This window comes from Mus pahari, chromosome 20 (genome assembly GCF_900095145.1).
Source record: "Mus pahari chromosome 20, PAHARI_EIJ_v1.1, whole genome shotgun sequence".
NCBI lineage: Eukaryota > Metazoa > Chordata > Mammalia > Rodentia > Muridae > Mus > Mus pahari.
The window spans coordinates 9,314,250-9,327,676 of NC_034609.1; the positions used below are offsets into that span (position 1 = coordinate 9,314,250).

General features: G+C 50.3%; 2 protein-coding genes across 4 annotated transcripts; both read right to left on the minus strand.

The window, feature by feature from the left end:
- Positions 1 to 6: 6 nt before the first annotated feature.
- Positions 7 to 5,106, minus strand: Rad23a (RAD23 homolog A, nucleotide excision repair protein). Of its 3 annotated transcripts, none has more exons than XM_021220484.2 (9): positions 4,940 to 5,106; positions 3,239 to 3,400; positions 2,916 to 3,097; positions 2,724 to 2,779; positions 2,458 to 2,585; positions 2,140 to 2,218; positions 1,911 to 2,041; positions 219 to 383; positions 7 to 139 (listed from the first exon to the last, which is right to left on the minus strand). In XM_021220484.2, exons 1-9 carry the CDS (start codon positions 5,009 to 5,011, stop codon positions 26 to 28), a joined length of 1,089 nt encoding a protein of 362 aa, XP_021076143.1. In that variant the 5' UTR covers positions 5,012 to 5,106; the 3' UTR covers positions 7 to 25. The 3 variants fall into 3 exon arrangements, with proteins under 3 accessions (XP_021076143.1, XP_021076144.1, XP_021076142.1); XM_021220485.2 differs by having other exon boundaries at positions 284 to 383; positions 1,911 to 2,044; XM_021220483.2 differs by having other exon boundaries at positions 1,911 to 2,044.
- Positions 5,107 to 6,534: 1,428 nt separating this feature from the next.
- Calr (calreticulin) lies at positions 6,535 to 11,343 on the minus strand. Its single transcript, XM_021220062.1, has 9 exons — positions 11,120 to 11,343; positions 10,662 to 10,763; positions 10,273 to 10,476; positions 9,231 to 9,325; positions 8,930 to 9,139; positions 8,734 to 8,847; positions 8,419 to 8,562; positions 7,388 to 7,480; positions 6,535 to 7,290 (listed from the first exon to the last, which is right to left on the minus strand). Exons 1-9 carry the CDS (start codon positions 11,208 to 11,210, stop codon positions 7,093 to 7,095), a joined length of 1,251 nt encoding a protein of 416 aa, XP_021075721.1. The 5' UTR covers positions 11,211 to 11,343; the 3' UTR covers positions 6,535 to 7,092.
- Between the last annotated feature and the right edge of the window lie 2,084 nt (positions 11,344 to 13,427).

The following is a 13,427-nucleotide window of genomic DNA, read 5'->3' on the forward strand; positions in this document are numbered from 1 at the left end:
GGGGGGGGGGCCTGGCCTCCCAGAATCACTCATCATCAAAGTTCTGACTCAGGAGGAAGTTGGCAGCCAAATTCTCATTTTTTTCACACGCGAAGTAGGCCTGGATCACCAGGCTCTCTGGGAAGCCCAGTGCCTTCAGCTGTGGGAAGACAGGCAATGGTAAGAAGGGGAGATACTGGGCTGCCCACCATGAATGGCTCTTCAGCCAGGCCTCTTACCCTTTCTATAGCTTCCTTCTCCTGCGGTGTCACCTGGATATAGTTCATCTGTGGGGCCTCCTCACCTATGGCACCAACCTCCCCCTCTACATCAGAGATGTCCGCCAGCTCCCCGGGAGGCTCATTCAACATCTGGATGAACTGCTCCTGGTGACGGCTAATTTGCTGTGAGAAGAAGAAGGGTGAGAATTCACAGTCCTTGTCACCTATGTCCGGGTCCCATTTTACACCCCTTACGCATTATACCAAAAAACTGTCAAATACTCTGAAGGTACATGCTCTGGCTAAACAGCCATGCAGCCATGGAAATAAGCTGTTCCTGGAAATAAAAGGTGCCAAGGTGGGGAGGTGGACATAGTGGCAGATGGCTTTAATCCCAGCACTGGGGAAGCAGAGGCAGGTGGATCTGAGTTTAAGGCCAACTTGGTCTACAGAAGAGTTTCAAGGTAGTCAGAGCTCCATGGTAAAACAATGTCTCGATAAACAAAAAAGTTAAATAAATGTGCCAAAACTAGGCATAGTGGTTCATACATGTAATCCCAGCACTTGGGAGGCTGAACCAGGAGAATCAACCTGAGTTTTAAGCCAGCCTAACCTACATAGTGAGATTAAAGGGGGAAAAAAACAAAGTTCAAACCAAGTAACTGCAGCTGTGCGAGGTAAGTCCCTGAGGCCTTGTAGGAGGGGCTGCTGTCTGTGGCAGAGCCACGTGTGGCTAAAACATACGGCCCATAAAAATGTCCTGGGATGGCTCTACTGGGCAAGTCTCAGAAGAGCTCTGTGGCAAGAACAGCACAGAGAAGCTGAACGTTCTACCTGGCAGAGGGAGGCCACCACGTGGAACCCAGGCCTCCAGCTGCTAAGAGCAGCAGCCCATTAGTGAGGCACTCAATCTGCACAACTTTTAGGTTTTCTTTGTTTTGAGATGATCTCACTAACAGAGGGGCTGGCTTCAAGTTCAGTGATCCTCTTGCCTCGGCTTCCTAAGTGCAGGCTTAATGGTGTATCAAATACACTCTACTTGGAAATCCAGAGGTTCTGATGCCGCCCTTTGCTTCTTCAGACATCTGACAATTTTCACATAAAAGGGGCCTTTTCAGCAATCTAGCCTCTAGGTGGACAGTTCCTCAGGGGCCCTGTGTAGAATTAAAAGGCCTGAGAGGAGGATACCAGAACACTGGGTGGGAGAAATGGCTGACATTGGGGTAGAAGCAGAGAGAGTCCCCAGGAGGCTGTGAGAGGCTCGAACAATCAGAGCAGAATGGCCTGAAAACTCAGAGGTCCAGGAAATCCTTTCACAGCTCAGATGAGAGGGTCCCTAGGGATCTGGTATGATGACATAGGTTTAGGTCACCACATAGAAGGTCAAGGTGAAGGTCAGATCAGGAAGAAAGTCAGGACTGAGAAGCAGGAAGAGGAGCTGCAGATAGAGCAAGGACTGAGAAGAATGCTGTGGCTGGAGTCCGGGACCCAGCCAGACATGGCAGCCTGCTCTGAGCCTCTTCAGTAGGTGGGTGCCAATAGCATCCACACTTCCTGGGGAGTCTGATTACATGTAACCTTAGAAGTCATCAGGGAGCAAGGGGCTTGGCCTGTGCTAGTTCTGCTTTCTTAGAGCAAAGCTATGTCCCTGGGTGATCGCCTGAGGAACTGGCAAGGCGTCTGTCTCAGTTCCCTCACCCTGGGCCGCACCTGCAAGAGCTGAGGGTTTTCCTGGCCCAGCTGCTGGAGCAGTGCAGGCAGGAGTGCTGGGTTCTGCTGAATCACTTGCCGCATGTTCTGGAACTGAGGCTGGTCCCGCAGGAACTCCAGGGGGTTCTCCCCTGCTAGTGGCAGGAAGAAGTGTGGTCAGATCCCTCCCTGTGGGGGCTCTGGAATCCAGACTGCAGATGCCCACGAGGACACCATCCAACCTGCTCACCTGCTTCTGTGGCCGGCTGCTCAGGCACCTGGCTTTCCTGGACAGAACCATGTTCAGGCTCAGGGCTTCCTGGAATTCCCTGTCAGGGATCCTGCTTTTTAGTTCTTTCAAACAGACCCCCTTCCCCTCTCCCAAGTGAGCAGCCTGACAGGACAGGAAGGTCTCATCCCTGCCCTCCACGTTCTCTGTCCAGCCTCTCTGGGAAGACTTCAGTGGCAACACTCAGTACACAAAAGCCTATGGGGTAGGTTCCGCCTCCACTGCCGGTTGAGGCACGGAGACCTGGAGACTCCCAGGAGGCAGTGGTGGCCCCCTCACCGTGAGCAAGTACTCCACAGCTCGGTGGGGGTTGTTGTAGCTGGCCCTCAATGCGGCCACAACCCGCTCCCGCTCGTAGCCCATGGACATGATCTCAGTCAGCATCGTCTCATATTCAGAGCCAGTCACTGTGGAGGGAGTGGCAGGGCCGGGGTCACCAGAGGCACAGGAGGGCAGCTCCCAGACCCTCCCAGACCCAGACAAGGCTGTCAAAGGCTGATGGCTGGGGCTTCCAGTCGCCTCTGCCCTGAGGACCACCCACCCACCTAATGTGGAAGCTGCGTCTTCCTCTCGCCCGCTGCTACCTGAAGAGGGAACAGAGCTGCAAATTCAAGAGAGAGAAATCGGACCCTGGCTTCTGGTGGCTTGCCCTCCCCACAAGTGCCTGGGACCACACAGGTGGGTACTAAAAGGTGCAGGAAGACAGGGTAGAGGGAAAGCTACTGCCCTTTCCTTACCCAGAAATGGATTCTGGAGACGTTGTGGTGGCTGACTCCTCTGATGGGCTCTTGTCCTCACTGCTGGTAGGTGGGGGGTGAGACATGCCTGATGCCAGGACTGGAGGGAAAGGTGTGGAGGGCTCTGAGGCAGCAGTGGGTGAGGCCTCTGGGGGTGCCAGGATACCCTGGCCAGCCTTGGCCTGTGACAACAAGAGATGGGGTCAGGCACCAGCATCCTTATCAAGCCTCGCCACCCTGCCCCATCACAGCCCCACCCTGCCTATGGCTAATCTCTCCTGGGCATACAAGCTCTGTGCCAGCATCCCAGCTAATCTCCCCACCTTGGTCACCATGACAACCACAAAGTTCTTCTCATCTATATGGTATTCCTTGATGGGAACGTCGTCACTCAAGATCTTGCCGGCATAGATGAGTTTCTGTCCAGCCACAGGGAAAGCATCTCTACCTTTCTCAGCTTCTATCTTCTCCTTCAGCACCTTCACCTAAGAGTAAGGAGTAAGGTATTAAACACAGACATTTAATAGTACAGTGTGTGTGCATTTATAAATAGCACTAACACACCAAGACACCCTCAGTGAAGTCCAGGCATAGTTGTGCACACTTACAATCCCAGCACTTAGGAGAGACAAGCGGATCTCTTTGAGTTCCAGGCTAGCCAGGACTATATAGTGAGACCGTTTCAAATAGAATACAATGACCATCACAAACCCTTAGGTTCCTTTCTTCTTCCCTTTTGTTTAGAGAAAAAGCTTTGCTCTCAATCCTATGAGATTCCTATTCAATCTGTCGAGCTGACGGCAGTCTATTATATGCCAGACACGGAAACTGTTCACCGTGTGTGTGCGCGCATATGTGTAATGGTAGTGGTGGTTTGGGGACAGACCCCTAGCTCAATCCTTGTATATTCAAAAGCTCCATCCCCAACCTGTTTTACAACTTGTTTTACAGAGGCCTGTGGAACAGAACAAAACACAAGTCACTGTTCTCATGGAGAAGCCACTGATGTGAGAAGAAAAGCAGACTTGTATTTCCGATGGGATGTGGTTAGGAGGGCAAACAGTAATAAGGAAATGAAAAGGTGTATCCATCGCTGGCCTCAAACAGTAACCTTACTTACTGAGGTCATCTTTTCTTCCCTCCATTTTTGGAACAGGATTTTATTCTGTACTCAACTCCAGGCTGGCCTACCTAGAACTCCACATAATCCCTGTTCAGAGATTATGAACATGACTACCGTGCCTAGACTTCACTGAGGGTACACCAGTGGCTTCAACGTATGTTTTGAGAAGGTTCAGGGAAGGTGGCCCACGACAGCAATATCAGTTACTTGGAGGTTAAGTAAAGAAGGATCACATGAGCCCAGAAGTTCAGGGACACACTGAATTAACAAGACTAGACTCCACTTTCAAAAAGCAAAACCAAACAAAAGTTCATACAGCACGTTTAGGCTGCTGTTATGTGAAATGGAGAAAAAAAAAAATCCTGTCACTGTCATTATTTGCTGTGACTGTGGCAAAGTTACTTAACTCCGTGGTTGTCAAAAGGGGAAAGTCAGGAGTCCCGTCCCCAAACGACAACACTGTTTTACAGACTCAGCAAGATGACACTAAAAATGCTCTGGTAAAGAATAAACTGGTTAAGAATAAACGGCCAACAAACACGGACCACCAAAACTATTAAGATTAAGACCATTTATTATTATCATCATTGTAGTCACCAGTCGGCACCTCGTGGGCACTGACAGCAAACTGTGCCACCTGAGCAGCTTGCAGGCTGGGAACGCGGAGCCCGCAGCGGACACAGGAGCCAGACCTGGGAACTCCCTGGGACTGGCTCGGGGACAGCGCCCGAGCCGCCGGGGCAGGGCAGGGCCGATCGGGGGGATCCGAGGAGGTCGGGCCGCTGGGGGAGGGCAGGGCCTGGCCGCGCCGTCCTCTCCGCCCCTCCCGTTGGACCCCGGCATCCCTGCCCCCACCCACCCCGGCACCCGGTCGCTCCCGCCCCCGGGCTCCGGCCCGCACCGTCTCGTCAGGTTCCATGCGGATCTTGAAGGTCTGCTGCTGCAACGTTTTAAGTGTGATGGTGACGGCCATGGCGGGGCCGGAGCAATGCGGCAGCCCCGGGATCCTCGTACTACATGCAACTCACGCCGCCGCCATCTTAGCGCCCAGCCGCGCCGCGCCAAGCACTTCCGGGGCAAGTGTGCAGCGCCCGCTGGTCGTCAGCGCCGGTGACACCCTCCTCGATCTCTAGAGCATGCGCGGCTGCACCTTACCTTAGACATGCGCACACCTAGCTTTGTGAACTTTTGCTGTGGGTACCGGCATCACGCTGTCTTGGTGACATCATTCCTGTTAACAGTGATGTCATTATGCCAACAAAATGGTTTCTAAGTTTTTAAAGTGTTTGTTGTAGATTTCTGCTCCTAAGTTATTTTTCATACATTCTGCCTGTTTCAACTGACCCAATTTGGATCTGGTCAAATTAAAAGGAACCTAGCAGAGGACTGCCTAGAAGTGAAGTTACCATCAATCTTAATGTAAAGCAGGGCAACTATGTTACCCCGTTTTCAAAGACCATCTTAACTTTTGGAATAAACTTACACTTCTAAGTTCATGAGACCCCTACATCTTTGTAATCCTACAGAGACCTACCTATTCATCCAAACATTTTCAAGGTTCTTTTACATTAAATATGTATTTCTCCCCTCCATGAATTTCCCTTACAACCCTTAAGGTACCTACATTTTTCATGGGGAAATGGGGTATTCATGAAGCCTTAGACCACCCTCACATACCAAAAAAGTAATGAAAATGTCAGACTCGGGATAGGGCAGCTCATCAGGGTGACTTAAGGGACTCTCAAACAGAACATGACTAACACCACCATCCTCTTATGGTGCTTGCTTTGCCTAATGGTTCTACCCACACCATTGGTCAGGCAATTACCCAAGGCCTGCCTCCCTCCCTTCACTTGAGCCTAGACTCCTTCAGAATTGCAAGGGCTAAATCACAACTTTCTTGTGAAGAACACAGGCTTCCTCCCGCCCATCCTTCAGCCTACTTCACTAGCATTTAAATGGCAGCCTTGAGACCCAGAGTCTCTTCTTTTCCTTGTGGCGGGGATGGAACCCAGGGCATGCTAGCTAAGTCTCCAACTGAACTGCATAACCCAGTCCTGGAATCCATCTATCAGCTCAGTCCTAGAACCATGGGCCCTTGGGGAAAGCGGGTCACTGTCCCTGAGCTCAGTCCCTCTGACTGTAAGATGATCTACCAGCACACACCCCACTGCTGTGAAGTTCAGTTTCAGTTTGCTCAGCTATCCCAGGTGTCAGTCCAACAGATCCATCCCACTTTTAACCGAAAATGGCTAATATTTGGATTCGCTAAGTTCAAGTCAGTCTGTCAATAAGGTCTGTGCTAGAACCAAAACTTACATGTCTATCTGAGTTTAGGATCAAGACCTGATGGCTACTCTTCCATTTAGAGACATATAAATGTCATTTCTGAGACTCTTGAGAACTCCAGTAGCTGAAACATACACGCCGCCTGCACCTGAGAAAGGCTGCTTTTAACCCCGATATACATCCTCCCAGAGAAGGAGACACAATAGGGAAGACACAAAACTTAATTTAATAGAAATTTTGTTTGTAGTTCTTACACTCTCACAGTGTGAGCTGTGCTAGAACTGGCTGCCCCACAAGTGGTCCAGTCCTGGGGGCAAGGGAGAAAGGGGATGAGAAGAGCCCCATTCTTCCTCAGTGCTGGGGGGAGGGAAAACACCACCCCCTTCTCCTGCCCTCCTCTGAGATCCAGGAAGGAGAGCAGATGAAATCTCAAGCCTAGGGCTTCTCCTCTACACCCCTGTTCCTAGAGTTGGAAGGTAGTGACCAAGAGATGGAGAAAGGGACAGAAGGAAAAGATGTTGATTCAAAAATGAGAAACCAGGTGAGGGCTGAATGAGAATTAAAGACAAACACCAGTAAAAAAAAGGGGGGGAGGAGGGTAATGGGGGAGGCAGGGGAACAAAATCAGAATCCACCCCAGATCTGAACCTGCCTGGAAAAAAAATGAAAAGTTCTTGAGTCTCATAGAGACATTATTGGGAGCAGCCAGCTCTGCGGCAGGGTGTTCAGGCCCCAGTCCAGCCCTGAAGGCAGGTGGTGTGGCCTCTACAGCTCATCCTTGGCTTGGCCAGTGGCATCCTCCTCATCTTCTTCCTTCTCATCTTCTTCATCTTCATCTTCATCTCTGTCATCCTCATCCTCTTTATCCTCAGCTTCTTCTTCCTCTTTACGCTTCTTGTCTTCTTCTTCTTCCTTAAGCCTCTGCTCCTCATCCTGCTTGTCCTTCATCTGCTTCTCTGCAGCCTGTTAGGACCGACCGCCATCTTTTAATACCTGGTTCACACCTGCCTTCCAGTCCTCCCAGAGGACCCCTAGAGTAAACAAAGGAGCTCTGACCCACCTTGGTGACACCCCACGTCTCATTGCCAAACTCCTCTGCATAGGCCTCATCATTGGTGATGAGGAAGTTGTCAAAGATTGTGCCGGACTTGACCTGGGAAAGAACGGAAAGACAGGTGGTCAGCAGTGACTTCTGTCAGCCCTGGCTCTGGACAGGACTCTATTCCCACCTTTCCTAGTCTCTGAATTCACCAAAATGTGTGGGGCAGCAGGGTGTGGTAAGACAAGCTTAGATCCCAGCACTGAGAAGGCAGAAGCCAGACTACTTGGAAGTCCAAGCCAACAGGACTGTAGTGAGATCATGTCCTGAGAAAAGTGAGTGGGATGGACAAGTATTAAGTTGATGCACTGAGAAGGCAGGCAGGGGTAAAGAATTTTAGGCCAGTCAGTACACACCATACATACACCAAGACCACCTTGCCTGGCTGGGGGGATGGGACAGCCTGTGACACTGGGGACATTACAGTTCAGAAGCCATGCTTCCAGAACTCACACCCTAATGACCTGAACTGGCTTCACTTTCCACACTACTTCCTCTGTAAAACAGGCATTCTGGGACTTTTTTTTCCTGGCCTAGGCACAGAAAATGTCAATGACAAAAACTCAGTACCAATGTTTTTCAAAATCTTATTTGGTTGTGTAACTGGGTGATCCGAGCTGATTTTGCAGGGGCACTTTGGCAAAGGATTTAGCACCTGCCAAGTAGCCCTGCAGAGTCAAAGACAGCTCAGCAAATGAAGGCACTTGGTTGCCAAGTTTTTTTTAATGACCAGAGTTGATTCCTAGACTCCTCTATTAAGTTTTCCTCTGACCTGTATATACCCATACACATAAAAATGCTTTAACAATAAACCAACTTTCTTGAGTTAGTAAGAAAATGGAGATAAAACAGGAAATGCTTCATAAGGCAGACCATTTCAAAATTTCAACACCTTAGGGTTGGTGCCTCTGCCTGATCTTCCCTCCAGATCGACCAGTATGATCCTGACTACTTGAGGTCTGCCAGGAACCCTTGTCTTTCCTATGTCTCACCTGCCAGAGATCTAGGCCCAGCACAGCAAAACTATCATAGGCATAGATATTTGCATCGGGGGAGTATTCAGGGTTGTCAATTTCTGGGTGTATCCAGGTACCCTTGTAATCTGGGTTGTCAATTTGACGTGGCTTCCACTCGCCCTGTAGAAGAGAACCAGATGAATAGAGAGGCAAACACATCCCACAGTACAGCCAACAACCCTGACTAGGACCCCAAGGCCTATCTTGTTTTGTTTCTGCAGTGCAACACTAATCACAGCACCCAAGCAAGGAAGCACCGCCAGGGAGCCACACCCAAACACCCAAGTCTACCTTGTATTCAGGATTTTGAATCACTGGTGGTTCCCACTCTCCATCCATCTCTTCATCCCAGTCCTCAGGCTTCTTAGCATCAGGGTCAGGGATGTGCTCTGGCTTGTCCCAGTCCTAGGAGTACACATGGAGGTCAAAGTGGACCCAGGTGTCCTCCACTCTACCATGGAGGTGGAGCTATCTTCCCAACACTAACCTCAGGCTTGGAATCTGTGGGGTCATCGATCTTGGCTCGTTCATCCCAGTCTTCCGGCTTGGCAGCATCAGGATCCTTTATCTTCTTGGGTGGCAGAAAGTCCCAATCATCCTCCAGGGAGCCTGACTCCACCTGGCTGTTGTCAATTTTCACCTCATAGGTGTTGTCTGGCCGCACAATCAGTGTGTATAGGTGTGTGAATTCATCATCCTGAAGAGGGAAGGAGGTGAGCAGTCCCTCCCACCAGGCTGCCTGCCGGGACCTCCCATGACAGCCATTTAAATGACTACCCCAGGCACACCTTGCACCGGATATCCTTGTTGATCAGCACATTCTTGCCCTTGTAGTTAAAGATGACATGAACCTTCTTGGTGCCAGGACCGCAGATGTCTGGACCTATGTAAGAAGCACATACAGGCTGATGGCAGGCTCTAACCCTTTGGGAAAGGAAGACCTAATCTCATCTATTTATGTCTCTATGTACCACGGACACACAGGAGCCTGCAGAGCTCTGCAGTGGGCGCTGGAGTCACATAACACTGTGTGAGTGCTGGGAACTGAGCTTGAGTTCTTTGAAACCACTGAATTCTATCTCCAGCTCTTATTTTGTTCTTGACAGAGGATACTGTTACATTTAACTGAAGCTGCCTTTAAAGTACTGATCTACTTCGGTGGTCTAAATGCTGGAATTACACATATACACTGCCATTGCTATCCAGAAATAAAAACCTGTTTTGGTTGGTTGTGGGGTTTTTTTTTTTTTTGGTTCTGTTTTGGTTTGGTTTGGTTTTTTTTTGAGACAGGTTCTCTACAAAGTCGCAACTGTTCAGGAACTCAGGTACACCTGGCTTCAATGCGCCCATTAAAGGCGCATTTCAGACTACAAATCTGAAACGATTAGCATTCTGGAGCCAGCAAATGGATGAGTGGTAAGTTAGGTGCTTGCCACTAAGCCTGACAATCCAAATTTGATCCTGGAACCCAGATGACAAAAGAGATCCCAAAGTTGCCCTCTGACCTTCACACTAGCACACCCCTACATACACGAGTACAGAAGAAATATGCACACGCTTAGATTTTTCAGTGATTTTTAGACCTGTCATTAGCATCATTTCTAAAATTATTAACATGTAGAAACTATCATACAAATGAACAATGTAAATCTACAACTAATATAGTACACCAACTAATAAAGCAAACCCTTTAGTTGTTCCTTCAGGACAAAAATTCTCATCATTCAAGTGCTTCCCATGGTCTGAAGATCAGAATTCTGGTTACAAAGGGTTTCAGTCTGCACCCACTGTCCAACCGGCAGAGGTCAGCACTGGCTGGGGGCCCCTCACCAAACATGATGTTATATTCTGAGTCTCCATGCATGTCCTTCTGGTCCAAGCCACTCGGAAACAGCTTCACGTAGCCGCCCCCACAGTCGATATTCTGCTCATGCTTCACCGTGAACTGTACCACCAGTGTCTGGCCCTTGTTGCTGAAGGGTTCGAATTTGGCAGACAGTGCGTAAAATCGGGCATCTTGGCTTGTCTGCAGCCCTGTGATGAAATGGAACTGTCGTCAGGTGAACCCTGAATACCCTAGACCTCGAGGGGCACGGCTGACCTCCCCTTCCTTCCTCCACCTGTCCTTGGCTCTCGTGATCCTGGGAAAAGCCCCAACAAGCTGTGTGTGCTGACTACAGCTTCCACCAGGAAGTTGTCCTGCACCCACTCCCTTGTACCTTTATCCTTCTCCTGGTCCCCGTAAAATTTGCCAGAACTGAGGACAAATTTGCCAAAATCGGACTTATGTTTGGATTCGACCCAGCGGTTGGTCCAGGCATCTGCAAGGGAAAGGTATAGAGTCAGATCAGCGGAGCCGTCCGACCCCCGCCCCCATAACCAACGTCTGTCAAGAGCTACAAGCAGGTGGGGGTGGGGAGGGGGATTCCCATCCCAACCTCAAACTTGACACCTCGATGGGCTTCAGGTCCTTGGACGAACCCTAACTCCGGGCGCGGGAAACGGCTGCGCTTTCCTAGTCCCCCAAGGACGTCCAAATGGAACCGCCCGCGGCCCTAGTCCCTCCGGGGCCACAGTGTTGGCCCTCTGAACGGTAATTACATTACACACGACGAGGCAGCCGAGGTCTCGGGGCCCAGCAGTCGCTAAGCGGCCTCGAGACGGGCCCAGACCTTACCTCCGTCCAAGAACTGCTCTTTGAAATAGATGGCAGGGTCTGCGGCGGCCAGGCCGAGGAGGCCAAGCAGGAGCGGCACCGAAAGGAGCATGGCGGGCCGAGGGGGCGGCGGCACACGGGCCCTTTAAGACGATCGTCAGGCAGCGGCTCTGCGGTATTGACGGACGCGGCCACCGCCGCTCCAATTTATATTCACCTACCTCTCACCCGAACCTAACACGGCCGCTGAGCCCGCCCCTCGGTCCTTTTGACTGGTTTAGACCAACAGCTGTCCCTTCTCATTGCATCCCAGTCGGCTCAGCATGTTAGGCTGTGGCTCGGAACGCTGGGATCCCAGATGGCTGATTTCTATTGGTCGCACTATGGGCCAATGAGGGTCGACCACGCGTTGCGGGGGACGCCCCCTGGTGGGGTGGGGGCCGCGAGCCCACTCAGGCACGGTCACGTGACTGAACCTCAGCCCAACCCCGCCCTTGCTGCTGAGAGTCCCTGGCTCGCTTGGAGTCGTTTAAAGTATCCGCGCGAGCGGTACCGGGTGTTAACCGTGCGGGACCGAGACGAGTCCTCAGCCTCGGCCCTTTCCCATCCTCTCTGGTCAGAGGGAAAGAAGTAAGGATTCTTTGCAACTTTCAGGTTCCATCTGTCCTGCACTTAGGGAACGCCCACCGATGGCGAGCGTTTCCTATTCAGGATAAGGTCAAGGGCCAGCCAGGATCCTGGGGTTTCGCTGTATTCTGGTTCCACAGTTGTTCAGGCCATAGAGAACGTACTAGTTTTCTCCTCTCTGGTCCTGTAGTTCCCTGGCAGCCTGTGTGACATGATACAAGTCATTTCGCCTCCCTGAGATTTCAGAAGCCAACAGGGGTGACCCTGAGCTATCTGACAGAAATGCTTTTAAACCTTTGAGGGCTATCCACGGTTTGAGAGCAGGAAACACAGAGGTCTCAGAGGTGTGACTGTAAGCTTGTTTTCTTGGGTGAGAGGTAAGGGGTTTTTTTTGTTTGTTTGTTTTTTGTTTTTTTGTCTTTCTCCGAAGCTGGAGAATGAAAGGAGTTACTTCTTGTGGTCTCCCACAAACGACTTGGCTTTTGCAATAAACGGCTATAAGCAGAAGGCAAGGGGTGCCGTTTGAGGAGGAAAAAGGACACAGATGGCTATGGTGATAACTCTGCAGAGACAAGCAGGACCCTTGGATCTGGAGTCCTCTGACTCAAATCATATGACTCTGCCTGCTGCCTGGAGGAGGAAGGACAGTACCTGTAGGGGGTGGGGGATGGGAGGTGTTTCCAAACTGAGGAATTGGGAACCCTGAAACAGACTATGAACTGCACAGAAGGAATCCTTACAAAAATGGCGTGCTTCCTTCGCAGTGAGAGGAACTCAGTCAAGCAATGACACTTCAAGTCAAGAAGTTGGGGTTCTACCCTGTACCCCAGGCAGTGTACAGAACTCAGCATTGCTGGTGAAGGTCCCTCTGGAGGACACCCAAGTCCAGCATGATCTTGACAGACCAGTGACTGACCTGACCCCTCCCTCCAGTCCTGTGCTTGATGCCCCCTGCTTTGTCCTAGTACTCAAGAGGGTGAGTGAAGCAGGATTCGAAAGTTCAGTTCTCAGCTACATAGTGAGTTTGAGGCCAGCCTGGGTTACATGAGACGCTGCTTCAACACAATGAAATAAAGGACTGGAGAGGTTGGGTTGAAGCACTGGCTGCTCTATTCCCAGCACACACGTGAAGGATCAAAACCATGTAACGAGTTTCAGAGGGTCTGAAGCCCTCTTCTGTGGGCACCAGATGTGCAAATGGTACAGAGACATACGTGCAGGCAAAACATCTATACAAATAAAATAAAATTTAAAAAATTAAAAAAAAACAAAAAACCCTGACTGTGGTAGTGCACAACTGTAAATGCAGTATACTTCAACAGGAACATGAGAATCACCCAGGAGCGCTTGACCAGCTTGCTTGCAGTGCAGCAGGAGAAAAGAAGAGAGACCCTGTGTCAGATAAGGTGGACGGGGAGAGCCACCATCCTCTGACCTCCACACTATGTTATGATGCAGTCATGCGCGCACACAGACATATTCACTTTTTTTTTTTAAAGATTTGTTTATTTTTTATATGTAAGTACACTGTAGCTGTCTTCAGACACTCCAGAAGAAGGCGTTGGGCATTGGATTCCATTACAGATGGTTGTGAGCCATCGTGGTTGCTGGGATTTGAAATCAGGATCTTCGAAAGAGCAGTCTGTGCTCTTAACCACTGAGCCATCTCTCCAAACCCTTGCTTTTTTTTTTTTTTTTTTTT